At 45.6% G+C, this 19,450-nt stretch overlaps 1 protein-coding gene across 3 annotated transcripts in view; it reads right to left on the reverse strand.

The window, feature by feature from the left end:
• The window catches only part of PUF60 (poly(U) binding splicing factor 60), a 382,808-nt gene that overhangs the window by 153,474 nt on the left and 209,884 nt on the right, over window positions 1–19,450 (reverse strand). For 2 of the 3 annotated variants that reach the window (XM_029592260.1, XM_029592262.1), the window contains exons 5-6: window positions 9,418–9,579; window positions 2,073–2,147 (exon numbers count right to left, since the gene is read on the reverse strand). In XM_029592260.1, the coding sequence (XP_029448120.1) occupies window positions 2,073–2,147; window positions 9,418–9,579 (237 nt within the window). The remainder of the gene's footprint in view (window positions 1–2,072; window positions 2,148–9,417; window positions 9,580–19,450) is intronic. The other variant, XM_029592261.1, reaches the window with a different exon arrangement.

The following is a 19,450-nucleotide window of genomic DNA, read 5'->3' on the forward strand; positions in this document are numbered from 1 at the left end:
CAGACTGTGCTTGTACGAAGGCTTGAAGGCCTTGAAAGAATTCCACCCAAGTGAAGACGGTCGGGTCCATGCCTAGCCAAGGAGGTACTGGGGTTGGTGCCGCTAAATTTCCCTCTCCCACGAATGATCTAGTCCTGGGGTTACTCAGATCCGGGGCACTTCAGGTTAAGGTTGCGGCTGACCCATCCTCTGAATGGGAGGAGCCGGGCTTAGCAAAGTCCAGGGACACCAATTCTCCCTGAGCTTCCTCACAGTGCTGACATAAGCAAGAATCCAGGTCAGACTATGGAGCCTTAAGAAGACAAGCAGTGCAGAGAGAAAGGCGCTTATGTTTCTTTGCTGCCACAGCCATTGGCAATGGTAACTGCATGTTCAGACAACTCGCGCTTAAAGTTTTATGAGCACAGATTTCGGGCGCCTACGCAGGCCGCAGCAAGGCACATGCACAGCCTATGCGCCCAGCTTTACTTGTATTCTGCACCTACTAAGTTGTGTGCATATGTATGTGCATGGCGTTATGCGCACGGTGCGTGCACAGAGCTGACATGCAGTGTGTGTACTGACGCTCTATGGTGGGCAATGCAAGCACGAAAACATGCACAAGATGGCACCGCCGTGGCCTACTACGCGGTGTGCCGACCAAGCCTAAATTGGGGTCTAGCCCACCAGGAGACTGCTCAACCTGCTCAGAAGCCTACTTCCCCTTACCCCCAACAGGATTGGGAATGACGTCGGTACGGTGCATCGAGCAAGGAGATTGTAGGAAGTCTTACCGAAACCCCTCCAATCTCTCTGAATCGGGAAAAAAATCCTCTTTTTTTTTTTACACTTTCCTGGGCTCAGCGCTTACTAAGTACAGAGATGGTCTCTGGCTATGGGGGGAAAGGGCTTTGGCCTGTCACCGCCATGCTCGGCTTCCTGCACCCGCTGCCTTTCAGCTGCTTCAGCAGCAAAGTCCACGTCAGGAACCAGCTACCGGACCAAGGCACATCTCTGAGGGATCTCGGAAGTCACCTCAGGGATCTATAGGTATTCACTGCAGGAGAGTGGGGCTCAATCTTTTCTCCAATTTTATTCCAAAAGGTACAGCGATCCCAATAGGGAAAGCATGTCCGCATCTGCTGGAGATGGAGAAATACTGAAGGGCTGAGGTCACTGCAAGGGTGTATCTAGGGTGACGTCAGCTTTGAAACCTGACTCCGTCTCCATCTGCTGCCAGGGGAGCATAAACCCATTGGTCCTGACTCCATCTGGCTATACACTAGGAAATTTCTGCGTTTTTTTTTTTAAACTTGTGTTGGCATGCAAATAGCCTCTGAGTAAAAAAAAAAAAAAAGCACTTTTTTTTTTTTTTTTAAATGGGTCATTTGTATGCAATTAGTTTACTGCATCCTGCAGGATCCCCGTGTTTTACCGCCCATGCAAAAAAAAAAACAAAAACCCCAAAACAACCCATGCTAAAACTGAATGCCAATTTTAGCATGGGTTTTCTTACATTGGCCCCTTAGAAAGATAATGAGAAGACCATTGCAATTGTTATAGCCTTCGAGAGAAGAGGACTTGGAATTCTCACGCACAAGGCAAGAGACAAGGAGCCTGTTTACTAGGACCCAGTTACCTCAGTCCCCCATATTAGATCGTAAACCATTTGCACCTTGAGGTGCAGAGAATCACACCTTGCTAACCTTCATGTCTCCAGAATACCATACATCCTCAACCAAATTCAAAGATTAGTAGGTTAAGAATAGCAGGCTAACTAGTAGTACAAAGTCTGCTTTTTATGTTTCCTTTCATTCATGATAGAGGAGCACAGATGTTTCAGAGTGATTTATGAAGGAAACCCAAGACAGGTGTATGGAGTGTGTGTGAGTCAGTACACACACACCTGTGTGTGCATCAGAGAGCATACAAAATACCAACGTGCCATGCACTAGGATAATGCTGGTTAATCACCTGCACACTCTTATCAGCTCTACTTCAGACCCATGAAAATCCCAGTTGAATATATATGTTAGTTCAGTTTTACTTTTCCACTGATTTTCTAGCTGCTACCATTAACATACTACCAGTACCTCACCACCACCTCCTGCTCCGTTCAGGGGCCGGGAACGCTGAAAATTATTCCCTTGGTAGCCAGAGTCCTGCGTCTTGCATGAAGAGAGAGAGGAAGAGAGAGAGAGAGACAGAAAGAGAAAGAAGGAAAGATGCTGCTGGCTCCTCATAATGCGATTTTTATTTTACACTCAGTGGAATAGGCCCAGTCAGCCCACAGAGAGGACTCGGGAGGGTACCATGCTGCCTCCTTTACCCCCACTGATGAAGGTTAGTGCGGTTCTCTCCTGATGTGTCTGGGGACAGAGTCGTCATGAAGCCAAAATGTTTAATTGCAGGAGGCGGCCTATTGTCGCAGGGGGCTGTTGCCACGGCATAGGGCCCCTGCCCAAAAAAGCATCATGGCTGAATGGTGTGTTTTGTGTCGTGGCCAAGCACCGCAGCACAAAAGAACGCGGCAAGCGACCTTTTAACACGATGGCGGCCCCAATCTCAAGGGACTGCCATCGCCTTAAAGGGCTGCTGGCCCAAATATTCAAAGCTGCAGCAAAAGGGGAGGTCGAGTGGGCGTCAGTAGTGACCCCCATCTCAACCCAGAGCTGCCAGTTGAGGTAGCCCCGATTCCCCCCAAAATGTAAAAAAAACAAATGGTGACGGCCTCAGCCCTCCCTCCCACATCCCTCCAAGTAAGTAAAGGCTCTGGCCCCGGCCACCCCCTCCCCCCCCAAGTGAAAGTGCGCCACTGACAATCCACCCGATTAAAAAAAAAAGGAAAGAAAGAAATGGTCCCGGGTCCCACCCTCCTCCCACAAAAGGAAAAAAAAATTACATGTCCCAGCCTCCTCCACCCTCCTGCTTAAAAGCGGATCCTGCGTCGGGGCCGGAAGCCCCCGTTATCCAAGCTGACCTTGCCCCAGCCACGTGACTGAGGTACAGTCTGGGGAAATGACGGCACCCAGCCCCGGTGTGGGATCTGCGGGGGGGGGGGGGGGAGACGACACTTTTTCCTCCTTTCAGGGGGGAGAGTGGGAAGGGGCGGTGGGGGGGGGGCATGGGACCAGTTCTTTGTTGTTTTTTTTAATTGGGGGGGGGGGGGCACCGCCTCTGTCACTTGGGGAAGAGGGGGGTGGGGCTGGGACCCAAAGCTGATTTTTTTTTTTTACATGGGCGGGGGTGAGAGCTGAGGGTCGTCACCATACAGGCTTTTGTTTCTATTTTTAAACTTTTTGTGGGTGTCGGGCAGCTTCAACTGGCTGCCCAGAGTAGAGATGGGATCAGCACTGCCCCCGCTCAACCTCCCCGTTTGGCTGCGCCTTTTTTTTTTTGGGGGGGGGGGGGGGGGGGTTCCTGCCACTTTAAATGTGCAGCAGGAGCCTCGGGACCCACATTAGAGTCCCAGGCCTCCTGCCACATATCTAAAGCATTTCAAAGAGGTGTCATTTTCTCATGACTGGCGGTAAAATATTAACATCAAATTTATTATACACGAACTTCTTTGCATGCACTTGCATTATTCATGCTATGCAAATCACATGCAAAGAAGGTCATTGTAATTGGGGAGGGTATCTGGGCAGGGAAATGCGAAATAGTGCATATATTGCCACAATTGCGATAAAACACACATTAGAGCACTAACGAGGCTTGATTCATAACCCAGCTAGTTAGCAAACACGAAATCTGGGCAATACTGCTACCATGCTAGAACCACAAGGAAATATGGGCTCAACCTAAGAAAACTGCTTGCAAATAGTCTTGCTCAGGTCCAAAGTTCACTGTAGCCAGATTTACCAGCTGATGGTCAGGTTTTCAGGCAGAAATAAAGATCATTAGACAAGGAGTATCACAACTGTGACGAGCTTTCCAGAGCTCTTCTCCCTTCAGCAGGCTTTGCACTGACCTGATGAAGGGGGAGGAGCTCTCAAAAGCTCGTCAGAAATACATCGGGTCAGTCAAATAAAAAGATCTTGCCTACAGCTTGTCTGCTGACCTTTACCTCTACGTATCTCAATGCCCCAAGCTGGTAGCTGCACAACTTTGTGCAGGATTATCCATAATGAATGTGTAGTGAAGATCTGCAAACTGATCAGGAAATCTGGTTCATTTGCACATTGCGGTTACCCTGAAAAGCAAACCTTTTGGGGGAAGGGGGGGGGCCTTGACCTAGTTTACAGTCATTGGGCTTTAAATAGTAAGCTTTCAGGTAGCTGGCCCTGTGGTTTAGGGCACAGCTGTGTACACTGTACTTTGGGAAATCTGGTTCAAATCCCCTGTTTGATGGGGACCAGGTGAGTCTGGGCAGGTAGGGAGGAAAGACGGCTGTCACTATTGTGCCAATTCTGACAGCCAAAGATTAGTGCTGAGGGCGCACCTCCGAGGTGTCATGAGTCACCCAAGAATGCAGTCTGGGATTGGGGGGAAGATGGAGGATTTAAAGGGGCTCTTCAACGTCCTAGAACTGAAAGGCACTCACGTGAGACCCACACAGTATCCCACCGAACTGCCCATTTCTAGGCTAAATGACAATTATAGCAAGGAGACCAAAGCATGGCAAAACCAAAGTGATAGATAAGACCAAGCACGGTACATTTTGGTTCCTAATTCTGGGTACACACCTTAACAGTTACAGGTCAGTCTCCAGGTCGGACACTTTGTTTTGGGGGTTTGTACTGAATAAGGCTCACTTGGAAATGGAAATATTGGTTTCATGATGGTTAACACACCATAATTCTGGGTCAACATTTTGTTGGGCTTTAGATATTTTGGCTCATTGCAAGCGCTGCACATAGTGAACACTTGGGTTTACTAGCCTTGGGCAGCAGCATGGAGCAGGAGGCTCTCTTCTCTGGCCCGGTCGGCCACCAAACACCTTTACAACGAGTTTACTGGATTAAGACTGACAGATGGAGAGAAATCTCAGACATTGGGGAATGGGGTGGGTTAGTGGTTGGGACCCAGGGTCATTCCCCCTAACTGGGGCAAGTCGCTTTCTCTCTCATGGCCACAAGCATGAAAAGTTATAGGCTTCTTGGGGCAGAGACAACATAATTTGTTGTAAAGCACCACATAAATGCCTAAATAAATCAATCTATTTCTGTTTTTGAGGGTGTGCTATTCCCTCCCCGCGAGTCCTACTTCCCAAATAAAATGGACCAGTTACATGAGGGAAGCACAATCATATGAATCAACGGATGAGCTGCAAAGCTCCCACCGGATAACAGGGGAAGCTTTTACTATTCTAGGATGAGAAATAGAGAATGTGATGGCAGATAAGGTCACCCAGCTGGGAAGAGAGAGTGGAACACCTTGCTCAAGGCCACACACAGAGCTCTTGGTAAAAAGGAACCAGTCACAGGTTCTTTTCCTTGCTGAGATGTGCTCTTGATCAGCCAATCGTCCAGACAGGAAAACACATGCACTCCCAGCTCACGCAGGTGAGCTACCACCAGGGCTAAAGATTGTCCGCACACACTTGGAGCAGACACTAGCCCAAAAGGCAGAACACGATTCTGAAATTGCAGGTTTCCTGCCACAAACCTGTGACCCGGGAAGATCTTAATGTGAGTGTAAGCATCCTTTAGACTGAGAGCAAAAAGCCAGTCCCCCTTTTGCAGGAAGGGTATCAAAGTACCCACAGAAATCATCTTGAACTTCTCTCTTCTGAGAAACTTGTTCAAGGCCTTTAGGTCTAGGGTGGGACAGAGTCCTACGGTTTTCTCTGGAATAAAGAGGTACCTGCCTGGAGTGAAATCCCTGCCCTCTCTGCCCTGGTGGAACAGGCTCGAACTCTCTGGCCATTAAGAGGGTAGAGAGCTCTGGAAGTAGCACTTCCTGATGTGCTTTGAATCCCACCCAAGACAGGCTTGGTGGACAATTTGGTGGAACACCCAATAGATGTAATTTGTACCCTCTGCGTACAATGCAGAGGACCCACTCATCCAAGGTTACACTAGGCCACCAGTTCGCGTGGAACTGCGGCCTGCCCCTGCCCAGAAGGTCTCTTGGCACAGGTATCAGGATCTGTGCTATGCTCTCTGTGATCCAGTCAAAACCCATTCCCAAGTGTTGGCTAGGCGCTGTCTGGAGCTTAGGCGCCATCTGCTGCCTAGTGTGGCTGCGCAGGGCCTGCTGAGTGTGGGACTGAGAGGACAGAGGAAAGTGACTCCTCAGGCGGAAGAAATGCTTCCCCTGCCCCGATCCCAGATATTTCCTAGAAGAGGAGGCCGGGTCAGGAGGGGGAGTGAAGAGCTGACGGAGCGTTGCAGTGATCACGATTCTGTGCCGCCACATCTTTAACACATTCTCCAAAGAGATTCTCTCCCGTACATGGCATGTCTGCGAGTCACTCCTGCACCTCTGAGCAGTGACAGAGGCTTGCAGCCAGGCGAGTCTGGGGGACCCCAATTCCTACAGCAGACTCGAAAACATCGTAGAATGCCTGGACCCCGTGTTTTCCGCACTCCAGACTCTTAGTCACCAGAAAATGGAGGGAGTCATGCTGCTTTTGAGGAAGCTGCTCGGCCACCTCCTGCACCTGCTTCAGAATGTCCCGCATGCATTCGCCCATGAAGAGTTGACCGTCCGCTATATGGGCAATGTCTGGCACCCTGGAACACTTTCCTCCCAAGAGTATCCATGGCCCTAGAATCCCTTCATGGGGGCATCAAGAAATGGGTCCTAGAGGACGACCTTCTTGAAAGTGGATTCGACCACCACTGATTGGGGGGAAGCTGCTGTTATCGAATTTGGGTGTCTTTTGGATGAGATAAACCATGTCCGCCTTCTTATTAATGGGAGCCACTGATAGTGGGTTCTCTCACATCCTCAATAGCCACTTCTGAAGGATCTTGTATATTTATTTATTTATTTGTGTTTTTTCTTGACCGACCATCAGAGATATCATGCCAGTTTACATGTAACAAGGGTAAACAATAAAGCAGGAAGAGAGCAGTTACAAAAAACCAGGTTAACAGAGAACTGGGAAGTGCAGAGACAGTTGCACGGGGAAGCAAAAGCTTAAGGCTAGAAACAAAGAAAACTTATGTACATCATAAAGATTCCCAACATTATGACGAGACGGGACAGCCAATGTCTCATATCTAGTACAATGTGTGGACAGGTTAACAGGGCTATACAATTGCTCGGAGAGCCACACCCGAGGTGTGGACAGGTGTTATCTACGGGCAAACTTATCATGGTTACTCTGGTGGGGTAGGGAAAAGTTTGACAGCAGGGATTAGAAAGGGGGAAGTCGCGTATTAATTTAAGGGTAGGCTTGTTTAAAGAGCCATGTTTTGAGTTTTGATTTAAACTTATGTGCACATTGCTCTAGTCTAAGTTCCAGTGGCAAGGAGTTCCAGGCATAGGGGCCGGCAATTGAGAAGACACGCTCTTTTGTAGATTTGAGGTGAATATGTTTAGGGGGGAGGGTGTATAGGATACCTGTGTGGGAAGATCTCATATGTCTGTTGGGGGAATGACACGATTTCCTTAGGAGGTTCCATGTATTGGAGGATATCCAGCATTTTGTGCTTAGTGTCCTCCTCCATCTGCAAAGTAAAGGGGATGGCTTCTGCCATCAACCAGATAAAACCTGTGAAGGAGATGTCCTCCAGTGGGGGACTTTCCTTCTGTCTAGGGGAGGAGAAGGATCAGAGAACAAACCATCTGATGCCTTGTCATCTGAACCACCATTGAAGCCTCTGCATCTCCAGGAATAAAGGAACTCTATTCCACTGCGACTGGCACTTGACAGTTCGGTCATTGGTACGGCTGGCAGAAGGGGTATGGACTCCGAGGTTCCTGGCTCCCTTGAAAGAACTTCTTCCTCCAAGGAACCTGGCATGATCATCAGCTCAACCGGTACTGACTCTAATGCCCCTTTGGGCATCAGGAACAAAACGGGCACCAACCCCAATGCTGGTGTCAGAAACATGCTGACGAGTGCAGTGGTTCAAGGAAAGACAGTGCTGGTGTCTTGACACCAAGGGCCTGCAGTGCCTTCTCCAAGGTTATCTGCATGTTTCTCCACTTCCTCCTCAAATATAGCTGATGCCAAGACTGACTGGGAGGCAGAAGTGGTCATGTCCTCTTCGGAACCAAGAGGAGGATCAGTGGCTGACACCAGGACCGGTGGAGATTGTAGCGAACCTCAGGGTAACTTGGAGGATGAGTTCTTCTCATTGTGGGATGGCTTCAGGGATTTCTCAGCTGAAGCCGGACTATCCCCGTGCTTGGCACCATGCATTAAGGGGACCAATGTTGATGCTTCTTCAGCTTCCCTTGATGCTTGGCATTGGTCTTCCCTGGAGCCAATGCTAAAGAAGAGGAACCTGCTGCCTTCTTTGGGTGGGAGTTGCCTTCAATGTGAGGAAACCTATGGCCCTCTTGATGTCAATGACTTAGTGGCCATCTAGGTGGCTCTGTTGTCCTTGGAAGTCGATGTTTCTGATACTGATGGCTCGGTCTTCCGGTGCCGAGAAGTTCCATCAAATACAAACAGGATTGACATCCTTTCGGCGTCATCTGGGCACACAGGTGGCAACTCTGGACATCATGCAATGCTCCCAAGCAAAAGAAACATCTATCATGGGGATCCGTGATAGATACGATCCTTGTGCATTGGGGCATCACTGGAACCCGTAGGACATTTTGACTTGAAATAAATGGGATGCTAAATCAAATTTGATGCTGGCAGCGAGTGATGGCCGACAGGTACCGCTTCCTAAAGGGAACGGACTGCAAAAGAGAAACGCTCGAAAAACCTACCTAGGGACACTACAGGATGACTTGAAAAATCCACGGGAACCTGCCTGAAAAATCCAAAATGTCCCAAGATGAGGCTCAGTGAAGAAAAACCATGACTACCAAGCTCCGTGAAAAAAGAAAGATTGAAGGGACCCCACATGGCCATGTGGTATAATGCATGCCGTGGATATGCTCGGTGAAGCTCAAAGTTCTAGAAATTTTGACACAAGTTTTCCATGTCGGGCTCCATATTATGATGTCACCCATGTGTGAGGACTGACATCCTGAGAACAACTTGGAGAAAAAGTGACTTGCCCAGAGTTACAGAGTCACTACAGCAATTTGCAATAGTGTACCAGGATTGCTGAGTTACAGTTAAATATTCTAACCTTCAGCCAAGACCAGCCTTATGATCTCATATAGGATTTCCTCTCATAAAAGAAAAGGGTTCTCTCATATATAAAAGGAGTCCAATTAAGCAGGTAGTGAAAGAAGGGGCACGGGGAATTTAGTGCCACTACCAGCAAGACTCAGAAACGCACACTCTGTACATATAAGGATTCTGTCCCAGCCAATCTATCTCCATTCCCCAATGTCAATCCTGCACTTTCACAAACTAACCTTATGTTTCATAGTCACAGAATCCCAGGACATATCGATACTCTTTATAGGTCCAAATGGAGCAAAGGCTTGCCGTATGGTGTCCTCTCCCAGCTCATAGTAGATGGATCCCACATACACCCGACACATAATGGCGAGAGCACGCTGCCTCTGTGCTGCCATCTGTAATGGAGAGAAGAACTGGCTGGTTAGCTCAGGGAGGCCATGTGTCCCTGCAATGCAAAAAGAGAGTAGGGTTTTGCTGCACCCAAATCCCACCCAATTCCACCCCATCTCTCCCTGCCAGTCAGCGCCAGTCCATTTTCTACCCGGCAGCAGCTCAGCCTGCCTGACCTGTATCACTAACTGGAGGAAGCAGGTTACTGAGCCATGCACAGAAACGCCGGGGAGGACAGAGGCAATAAGGATCTCTCACCACGGCTCATCTACCGCTTTCTGAGGGGGACCCTCAGCAGAACTCTAATAAGACCACATTTCAAGCAGAGCCAGCTGATGATAAACTCAATTACAAGAGCAAATTTGTTTTCTCTGCCTGGGGTACAATGCAGAGAAAGAGCCCAAAAGCACAAGTCCTCCATGAAAGCTGTACAGGGCAAACCAGGTACCAAAGGTTTAATATTTGCAAAGGCCACTTATACTGTGGGAAGGAAGAAAAGAAGGGGCAATATTATGGGAGCTAGTTTGTTCCTTAATTAAATTTCAAATTTCATTTCATGCTTAAAAGGGACTCCACACACTTTCCAATCATGGAGAGGTCATGTTTCACAGTCCCAGCTATTGTTAAGAATAAACTGAGAAACACTGGGATATAAGTTACTGATCTCATGTATTAAATGTAAATATACTATATATGGAAAAGAAACAAGCAAATGATAAAACAGTCCCACTGCACTAACACACTTAACAAAATCCCAGACATCTTTATTAAAAAATAATAATAATTACAACTCGGCAGAGGCTGGCCCCAAATTGTTAGTACTTGGCCATGATCAAAGTCTGTGTGTCAATGATTCTCAATACCTGAAGTTATAATTCCAAAAGAATCCAACATGTGCCCAGTAATTAGTCTTTTCTTGCTCTTTCTTCTGGGATTTTTTTTTTTCTCTTTTGGCTGGCTCTAGAAAAGTTTCCTTTCTTTAGGTTTGCTGGTTTCCCGTGATTCACATTTTGCAGCCCTGGCCATGTCCGTGGAATCGCAGAGAAACCAAGGCTGGGATCATGGACAGTGATACAGGGTTTCTGATCTGGTGGCATTCATGTCCAATGAAACATCTCTGAAGAAGAGATGGATTAATGGATGCATGCTGGATGAGTGTGGAATTATACCTCCAAGCATAGAGAGAAAGGATGATGGTCCTTGTCAGACTGATATTTGATTCAATGTTTGGACAAGATAAGATACTGATGAGAATTTGGTGCCTGGTGCTGCCGATTTTTAGATGGGGCGTTTCTACAGATTTGCTTATTGCATTTTGAAATGTCTTATGTCTCCTTTCTACATATAATTAATATCAGTTATGCTCATAAGTTTACATACCCCTGGCAGAATTTGTAAAATGTCTAGCATTTTAAGAAAATCTGAGTGATCAGACAAAACACATGTTATTTTTAATGTGTTTCAAATTAAACTATTTTATTCGTCACAGAATAATACAATCATTAAACAAACCATAACAATAAAGGAAATAATAAAATGGTCCTGTTCAAAAGTTTACATACCCTTGAATGTTTGGGCTAATACACACTCAAATTGACAGAGGTTGAGATGGCAATGAAGGGTAGGTATCTACGCCTGTGCCTTGTTTGATTGTAATTAGTGTCTGTGTATAGTCAATGAGTTTCTTAGCTCTTGAGAAACTCTTGTGCATTTCATCCCAGGGCTGCACTGCCTTTGGTTATTATTGAAGCATGGGGAAAGCAAAAGAACTGTCAAAGGACCTGCGAGCAAAAGTAGTTCAATTTTATAAATCAGGAAAAGGATATAATAAGATATCCAAAGATTGAAAATGCCAATCAGTGCTGCTCAAACAGTGATCAAGAAGTAGAAAATTATGGGTTCGGTTAATACCAAGCCAGACGAAGAACAGACAACTGCCAGGAAAACTTGTTAGGATGCAAAGAAAAACTCACAACCAACTTCTACTGAAATACAGGCTTCTCTGAAACAAGTGGTATGGGTATTTCAGCATGCACAATAAGGAGATACTTGAATAAAAATGGGCAGCATGGTAGAGTTCAAGTGGAGGAGTAGCCTAGTGGTTAGAGCAGTGGGCTACAAACCAGGAGACCAGGGTTTGAGTCCTGCTGATGCTCCTTGTGACCTTTACCCTTCATTGCCTCAGGTACAAACTTAGATTATAAGCCCTGAATGTAATCCACTTTGAAGAGCTGCAAAAAGCGGAATATTAAATCTAAATAAATAGAGTTGCCAGAAAAAAGCTAATGCTGCACCGATGACACAAAACAGTCTGCTACAATACGCCAAACGGCTTCTAGAGAAGCCTCAAAACCTCTGGAACAAAATAATTTGGAGTAATGTCACTAACATTGGTCACAACCATAAAAGCTATGCTTGGAGAGGACTCAATATCATCTCTATCATGAAGCCTGGAGGTGGATCTCTGTGGTTTTGTGGGTGTGAGCTACAGTAGTGCAGGGAATTTAATAAAAATTTATGGCGGGATGAATGCAGCATCTATAGAAAATACTAGAGGAGAATCTGCATTCCTCAGCCAGGAAGCTGTGCATGGCGCGCACTTGGACTTTCTAACATGACAATAATCCAAAACATAAGGCCAAGTCAATTCCTCAGCTGCTGCAGCAGAAGAAAGTGAAGGTTCTGGAGTGGCCATCACAGTCTCTTGACCTCAGCATCACTGAGTCACTGAACTCAAACCTGCAATTCATGTGAGACAACCCAAGAGTTTACAGGATCTGGAGGCTTTTTGCCACGAGGAATGGGCCAGCTTTACCACATGAGAAAATAAAGGGACTCATTCACAGCTATCAGAAAAGATTTCTTGCATCACAGACCCAAAAGGGGGCAACACGAAATTAACTAAGGGTGTGCAAAACTTTTGAACAGGACCATTTTATTATTTCCTTTATTATTGTTTAATGTTTGTGCTGTGATGCATAAAACAATTAATTTGAAACATTAAAATTAAGATATATTTTGTCTGACCACTCGTTTTCTTAAAATGCTACACATCTTACAAATTCTGCCAGGGGTATGTAAACGTATGAGTAAACTGTATGAGATTAGTAGCTTAATTCTACATGCATACTAAGTTGCCCTTTTGGGGATTTGAAATGTCTAGATTTGCCATCTTTTTAATGACAGCACACTGTGGTATACCATATTATTTAATGAGAGAAAGAACATCTAGGGGGTTTCCTTTAACAAATGCAATGGCAGTCTCCTGTGGGTGCTGTATATGCTCGTTAAAGGGAAACTATCACAGAGTTGCAGTCTCTTTCTAAACACTGAAGCATATGAATCCTGCTGCTACATGAACCTGCGAATGATTGCAAGGAGTGTGGAGTACCTGGAAGCACTTTGGTGATGCCAATTCTATGAGGTGGGGCAGGCCTCTACATGCTGGGAGCACCATTTGGAAAGCTGGTAAGGGGGTGGGAGTGAAGAGAGGGAAATCTCTTCCTTACAGCCTAGGCAAGAACACCACTGTTGCAGCTTTCTCTCAGACATGGGCTGAAGCTGTGATCTTATAAAGAGTTCCGCTGCGAGCTCTCATATCCATGAAATGAGACTTTCCTATCAAAATAGGTGCCTTTATATTTGGAATGGCCATACAAATTTCATTTAAAATATCCATAATTCATTGTATTTTTTGATAATCCAAAGGCATTTTCTATAAAGCTAGCACAAGTGAAATGATTTTCTTTCTGAATACTACAAAGCACTCTAAAGTTCAGAGGGGCAGGAACTCTCACCTTGCACCTAACACCACACCACTCCACTCTGTCACCAGACTAGAATGCTCCCCAATTCAGCAGGTGTGAGCTGCCTCCCAGACCCTTCTAATGAATCAAGAAATGCTGCACGAAGGGCACAGAAATCAGGCTGCTCTTGTCCTACAGTCAGGATATGCAAATGAATCGCATTCTTAAGAGATTTACTTTTGTGAAAATTACACCTACATGCTACGTAAAGAAAACCTGACTGTACAGCGGCAGCCGAGGACCAGAGTTGTCTCCTCTGTGCCCCTGTGGGCACCTCCAGCCCATTTGAGCTCCTTTAATTAGTGAGACCCTTCTACCCTAAGTGGACAAAGAGGAAAGCTCTGTAATATGGGCAAGAAGAACAAGCTCCCTCACCTGTGTCCTCTCTAGCGATTGCCGGAGGAGGACACTGGAGTGGAAGTGGTGAGGAGGAATGAAGAAATCGCTTACACCCTTCCCCGGATTCCTGACTAAAGTCAGGGAAGATAGCTCTGCACACAGGTCTTTATCTCCTCATTAATATCCTTCTCCCACTTCCATCTGGGTTGGAAGTGTAATGGTGGGGTTATTTATTTACTTATTTAAGGGTTTTATATACCGCAGCACGTTAGAACAACATCACCTTGGTTTACAATGAACAATAAACCAGCAACAAGCTTTACAATCCAACAAATTTAGAATGGTACATAACGGATATAAATTAAAACCAGAAATAATTAACATCAAATATCCATTGGGGGCGCACTTAGCAGGTAGAGGATATATCACGATACCAATATATATAATTTGGGGTTATATAAACAGGAAATGTAAATTAGAGCACGGAGAGTTGTGAATAGGAGGTCCTCAATTCCATTCTTCTGATCTAATAGCAAGGCCAACCCTTCCCACCATGCTCTAACTTTTTATTATTATTTTAGTTAGTTAGTTAGTGTTTTTGTATACCGGCATTCACAATAAGGATCACATCATGCTGGTTTACATTTACAGGGGGTGTAAAATGAAATAAAATAGAACTGTCAACAAGTGAGGAGAAACTCTGAAGTTACAATAAAACAGGGATGCTCAAAACTGGGAGAAGAAAAGGCGAGAGGAATTTAACAAAAGAGGAATTGTTCAATGTTCTAAGAATGTCTGACTGTGGTTTTCGGTGAATTAAGGTTCAGTTGGGGTCTGGAAAGGGCTTGCTTAAACAACTACGTCTTAAGTCTTTTTCTGAAAGTTAGAAGGCATGGTTCCTGTCGAAGATCCGGTGGGATGAAGTTCCATAGTGATGGTCCTGCTGTAGAGAAGGCCCGGTCTCTAAAAGTATGTGTTGAGAGGTTTTGGCGTGTGGTACATGTAGTGATTCTCTGTAAGCTTCTCTGATGGGTCTGGAGAGGTATGTTTTCTGAATGGGATTTGAGTTGAGTGGAGCATGGTGATGGATGGCTTTGTAGATAGTGGTAATGGACTTATGTATGATTCTGTAGTGAATTGGCAGCCAGTGTGGGTCTTTGAGGATGGGAGATATGTGGTCTCTTCTCCTCGTGTTTGTCAATATTCTGGCTGCCGTGTTTTGGACCATCTGAAGTGGTTTGGTGTGAGACGAAGGGAGACCTAATAAGATAGAGTTACAGTAGTCTATCTTAGAGAAGATTATTGCTTGCAGGACCGTTCTGTAATCATAAAGTGAAAAATGGTTTTATTCTTTTCAGGACATGTAGTTATGAAAACAGTCCTTAGTTGTTTGGTTAATAAATGATTTTAGGTTTAGACGATTATCAATAATAACTCCTAAGTCTCTTGCTTGGGAGATGTGAAGGTTGGCTGGTGGATTCGTAGTGATATTACTTTTCTGGGGATATGAGGAGGAGTTCACTTTTTGAAGAATTTAGTATTAAGTTTAAGCTGGTGAGAAGGCAGTTGATTTCTTGAAGGCAGTTTTCCCAAATTCAAGTGTTTTTGTGATGGATTCTTTAAGGGGGATCACGATCTGGACATCGTCGGCGTATAAAAAGTGTTTTAGATTTAGTTTGGTTAACAGCTGGCAAAGTGGAAGAAGGTAATGTTGAAGAGGTGGGGGAAAGGGAGGAACCCTGGGGAACTCCTAGGGAGGAAAGATAACAGTGAGATTCTTTGTTGACTTCTGTTAAAGGAAGAAGCAACTAGCCTATATGTAAGCTGTGCGTGTGGCAGAAAAGTTACCTCAATTCTTCATTTCCATTCTCAAGCCAGCAGAAATGCTCTGTTTGTCCCATGCTCCTTTGAATTCCATTACTGCTCTTTTCTTCACCACCTTACTCTTGGAAGAATTCTGCGCAAAAAATGTTTGAATTCTGCATACAAAAATTTAAAATTCTACATACAAAAATTTAAAATTCTGCATACTTTATATTGGTCAAAACAACACAATATACATGAGAGAGTAATTAATTTAAAATGTAATACACAAAAAGGTTATTACTTAAAGATGCAGAGTTTTAAATATTTTGAGAAGAATTTCTCTAGAAGTTCACTGTACGAGTGTCTCGTCCATTCTCTCCCTACTCCCCTGGTCAGTTTCCTTTCACTTTGCCCTCTCAGGCCCAAACTCGTCCACCTGCCATTAGTTTCCCCTCCCCCTCTAGGCTCCATCCCTTCCACTCTATCTCGACTCCCAGAGTTTGACCCTTCTCTTAGTACGTCCTGTCACAGAGGCTCCTTCTGTCCCTCTCTCTCGCTAGTGCACACACACATCCCTGGATACAGGCTGCCTCTCTCTCATGTACACTTACACACACACCCTTATAAGGCTTCCCTCTCTCTCTCTCACACATACACACACCCTCATACAGACTCCCTTCTCTCTTTCTCATGCACACACATCCCTCAGACTCCCTCTCTCTTTCTCATGCACACACACCCTCATACAGGCTCCCTCTCTCTCTCACACCCTCATACAGGCTCCCTCTCTCTCTCGCACACATCCCCTCATAAAGGCTCCCTCTCTCATGTACACACACCCTTATACAAGCTCCCTCTCTCTCACGCACAGACACACCACCTCATACAGGCTTCCTCTCTCTCTTGCACACATCCCCTCATAAAGGCTCCCTCTCTCATGTACACACACCCTTATACAAGCTCCCCTCTCTCACGCACACACACACACCCCCTCATACAGACCTCTCTCTTTCTCATGTACACACACACACACCTCAGACTCTCCCTCTCTTTCTCATGCATACACACACCCTCATAGACTCCCTCTCTCTCTCATGCACACACATCCCCTTCATACAGGCTCCCTCTCTCTCTCTCATGCACACACATCACCCTTCATACAGGCTCCCTCTCTCTCTCTCTTGCACACATCCCCTCATAAAGGCTCCCTCTCATCTACACACACCCTTATACATGCTCCCTCTCTCGCGCGCGCACATACACCCCCCCTCACACAGACTCTCTCTTTCTCACGCATACACACACCCTCATACAGACTCCCTTCTCTCTTTCTCATGCACACACATCCCCCTTCATACAGGCTCCCTCTCTCTCTCGCACACACCAACACACTCTTCATACAGGCTCCTTCTCTCTCGCACACACACCCTTCATACAAACTCCCTCTCTCTCTCACACATACACCCTCATACTTGTTCACTCTTTCTTGCACACACCCCAATACAGGCCCATTCTCAGGGGCAACCTATGTCTCTCTCACACCCTTGCACACTGGCTCCCTCTCTCGCTCACCCCACACACACATACATAGGTTCCCTCTCTCTCTCACACATATCCCTTCACACAGGCTCTCTTTCTTACACATACATACACCCTCACACAGGTTTCCCTCTCTCACAGATAAGCAAGCACCCTCACATACACACAATACCTTTTTCACACACACTAGCTCCCAATCTCCTACACATATACACATTTCTTCACATAGACTCCCTCTCTCTGGCACCCACACCCATACACCATCACATGCTCTCTTCTCTCTCATACCCCAGGCCGTCCCGCTTGCAGCAAGATGAAGCGAGCCCGGGCATGCTGTGGGCGGAGGCTGTCCCACTCGTGGCAAAGAAGGAGCAGGCACCAGTGTGCCGTGAGCGGGACGACTTCTGCTCATGGCATGCCAGGGCCTGCTAAATTCTGCCCAGCTGCGCAGGAGGGGAATTCTGCCAGAATTCTGCGCTCCGCAGTAGCGCAGAATTCTCCCAGACTAACCAATCCTTCCGGGAGGGCACTGCATGCATCCACCACCCTTTCTGTGAAAAGTATTTCCTGACATTGTTCTTGAGTCTTCCCTTTGGCGTTTCATCTGGTTTTACAGCTTCCACGGGAAGATTTGTTCTTTTTGTGCATTTTTAATTCCATTCAGATATTTGAAGGTCTGTATTACATCTCCCCTGTCTCTCTTCTCTTTAAGGGAGGTACATATTAAAATCTTCACTCATTTCATATGACTCTCCCTGCAGACCCCACACCATTTTGGTTACCTTTCACTGGACTGCTTCCATTCTGTCCTTATTCATTTTAAAATGAGATCCCCAGACCTAAATGCAGAACTCTGGGTGAGGTCTCACCAACAATCTGTACAGGGAGATTATTACCTCCTTTTTCCTCCTAGTATGCCTCTATCCCAACATCCCTCTGGTCTTAGCCACCACCTTATTACATTGCTTTGTAACCTTCAAATCATCAGACACTATCACCTCAAGGTCTTTCTCCAGTCCCTGCACATCAGATTTCCCCCCTCAACATATATGGCTCCTTCGGACTGCCATGCCCTAAATGCATGATTCTGCACTTCTTGGCTTTGAATCCCAATTGCCAAACCTTCGACCACTTCTCGAGCTTTCCTAGCTCACTTATTCTCTCTACTTCTTCTTGTGTGTCCACTCTGTCACAGATCTTAGTGTCATCCGCGAAAAGACAAACTTTACCTTCTAATACCTCCACAATACTCACAAAGATATTAAAGAGAACTAGTCCCAGAACAGATCCTTGAGGAACTCCATTTATCACTCTTTTTTCTTCAGAACAGGTTCCATTTACCACTATTTGCTGGCATCAGCCAATTTGTAATCCATTCCACTACCTTAGTACCTACTCCAGGGTTTCTCATTTTATTTATGAGCCTTCTATGTGGGTCCATATTGAAAGCCTTGCTGAAATCCAAGTAAACCACATCAATTGTTCTTCCTTGATCCAATTCTCTAGTCACCCAATCAAAAAATCAATCACATTTGTTTGACAGGACCTTCCACTGGTAAAAACCAGGTTGTCTCAGATCCTGTAGCCCAGTGGATTATGGATAGTTATTAACCTTTTATTAAGCAGTCTTTCAATTAATTTTTCCAATCACAAAGGTAAGGCTAATCGGCCTGTAGCTTACAGGCTCCTCCCCGTTGCCACTTCTGTGAAGCGGGACTACAACCGCCCATCATCAGTCCTGCAGCACTACTCCAGTCTCCAAGGATCTAACTGAACAGGTCCTTCAGGAGCTCCTTAAGTATCCTGGGATGCATCTCATCCAGCCCCAAGGTCTTGTCCATTTTCAGTTGGCCTAGTTCTTCCCAAACACTCTCTTCTGTAAATGAGGATGTGTTTACACCACTCTCATCTGTATTCTTGCTAGCCAAGCCTTCTCCAATGTCTTCCTTAATGAAAACTGAATTGTTAAATGCTCCTGCTATTGCTCCATCTTTATTTACACCTTGCTCCTTGTCTCCTTTCAGTCTTGCAATGCCTGCTCTAGTCTTCCTCCTTTCTCTAATATATCTGAAAAATATTTTGCCACCATGCTTTTAATTCCACTTGAGCTTTCTCCATCGATTTTATTCGTTTTCTTCAGCTTAACCCAATATTCTTGACTGTAATCCTCTGAGTTCATTTATACGTTCTGAACGCCGATTTTTGCCTATATTTTTCAACCACCACCGTAGAGAACTAGATTGGGTTCCTTTTACTCTTACCTTTATTTATTCTTTTTACATAAATGTTTGTCGTCGCAAAGAACAATTGCACCCATAATTTATAAAAATACATCCACAATATTTTTCAGGAGGAGGAGAAAAGACTTCAGATGCCAGATTTGCAA

The sequence above is a fragment of the Rhinatrema bivittatum genome, chromosome 2 (assembly GCF_901001135.1).
Source record: "Rhinatrema bivittatum chromosome 2, aRhiBiv1.1, whole genome shotgun sequence".
NCBI classification, from domain to species: domain Eukaryota; kingdom Metazoa; phylum Chordata; class Amphibia; order Gymnophiona; family Rhinatrematidae; genus Rhinatrema; species Rhinatrema bivittatum.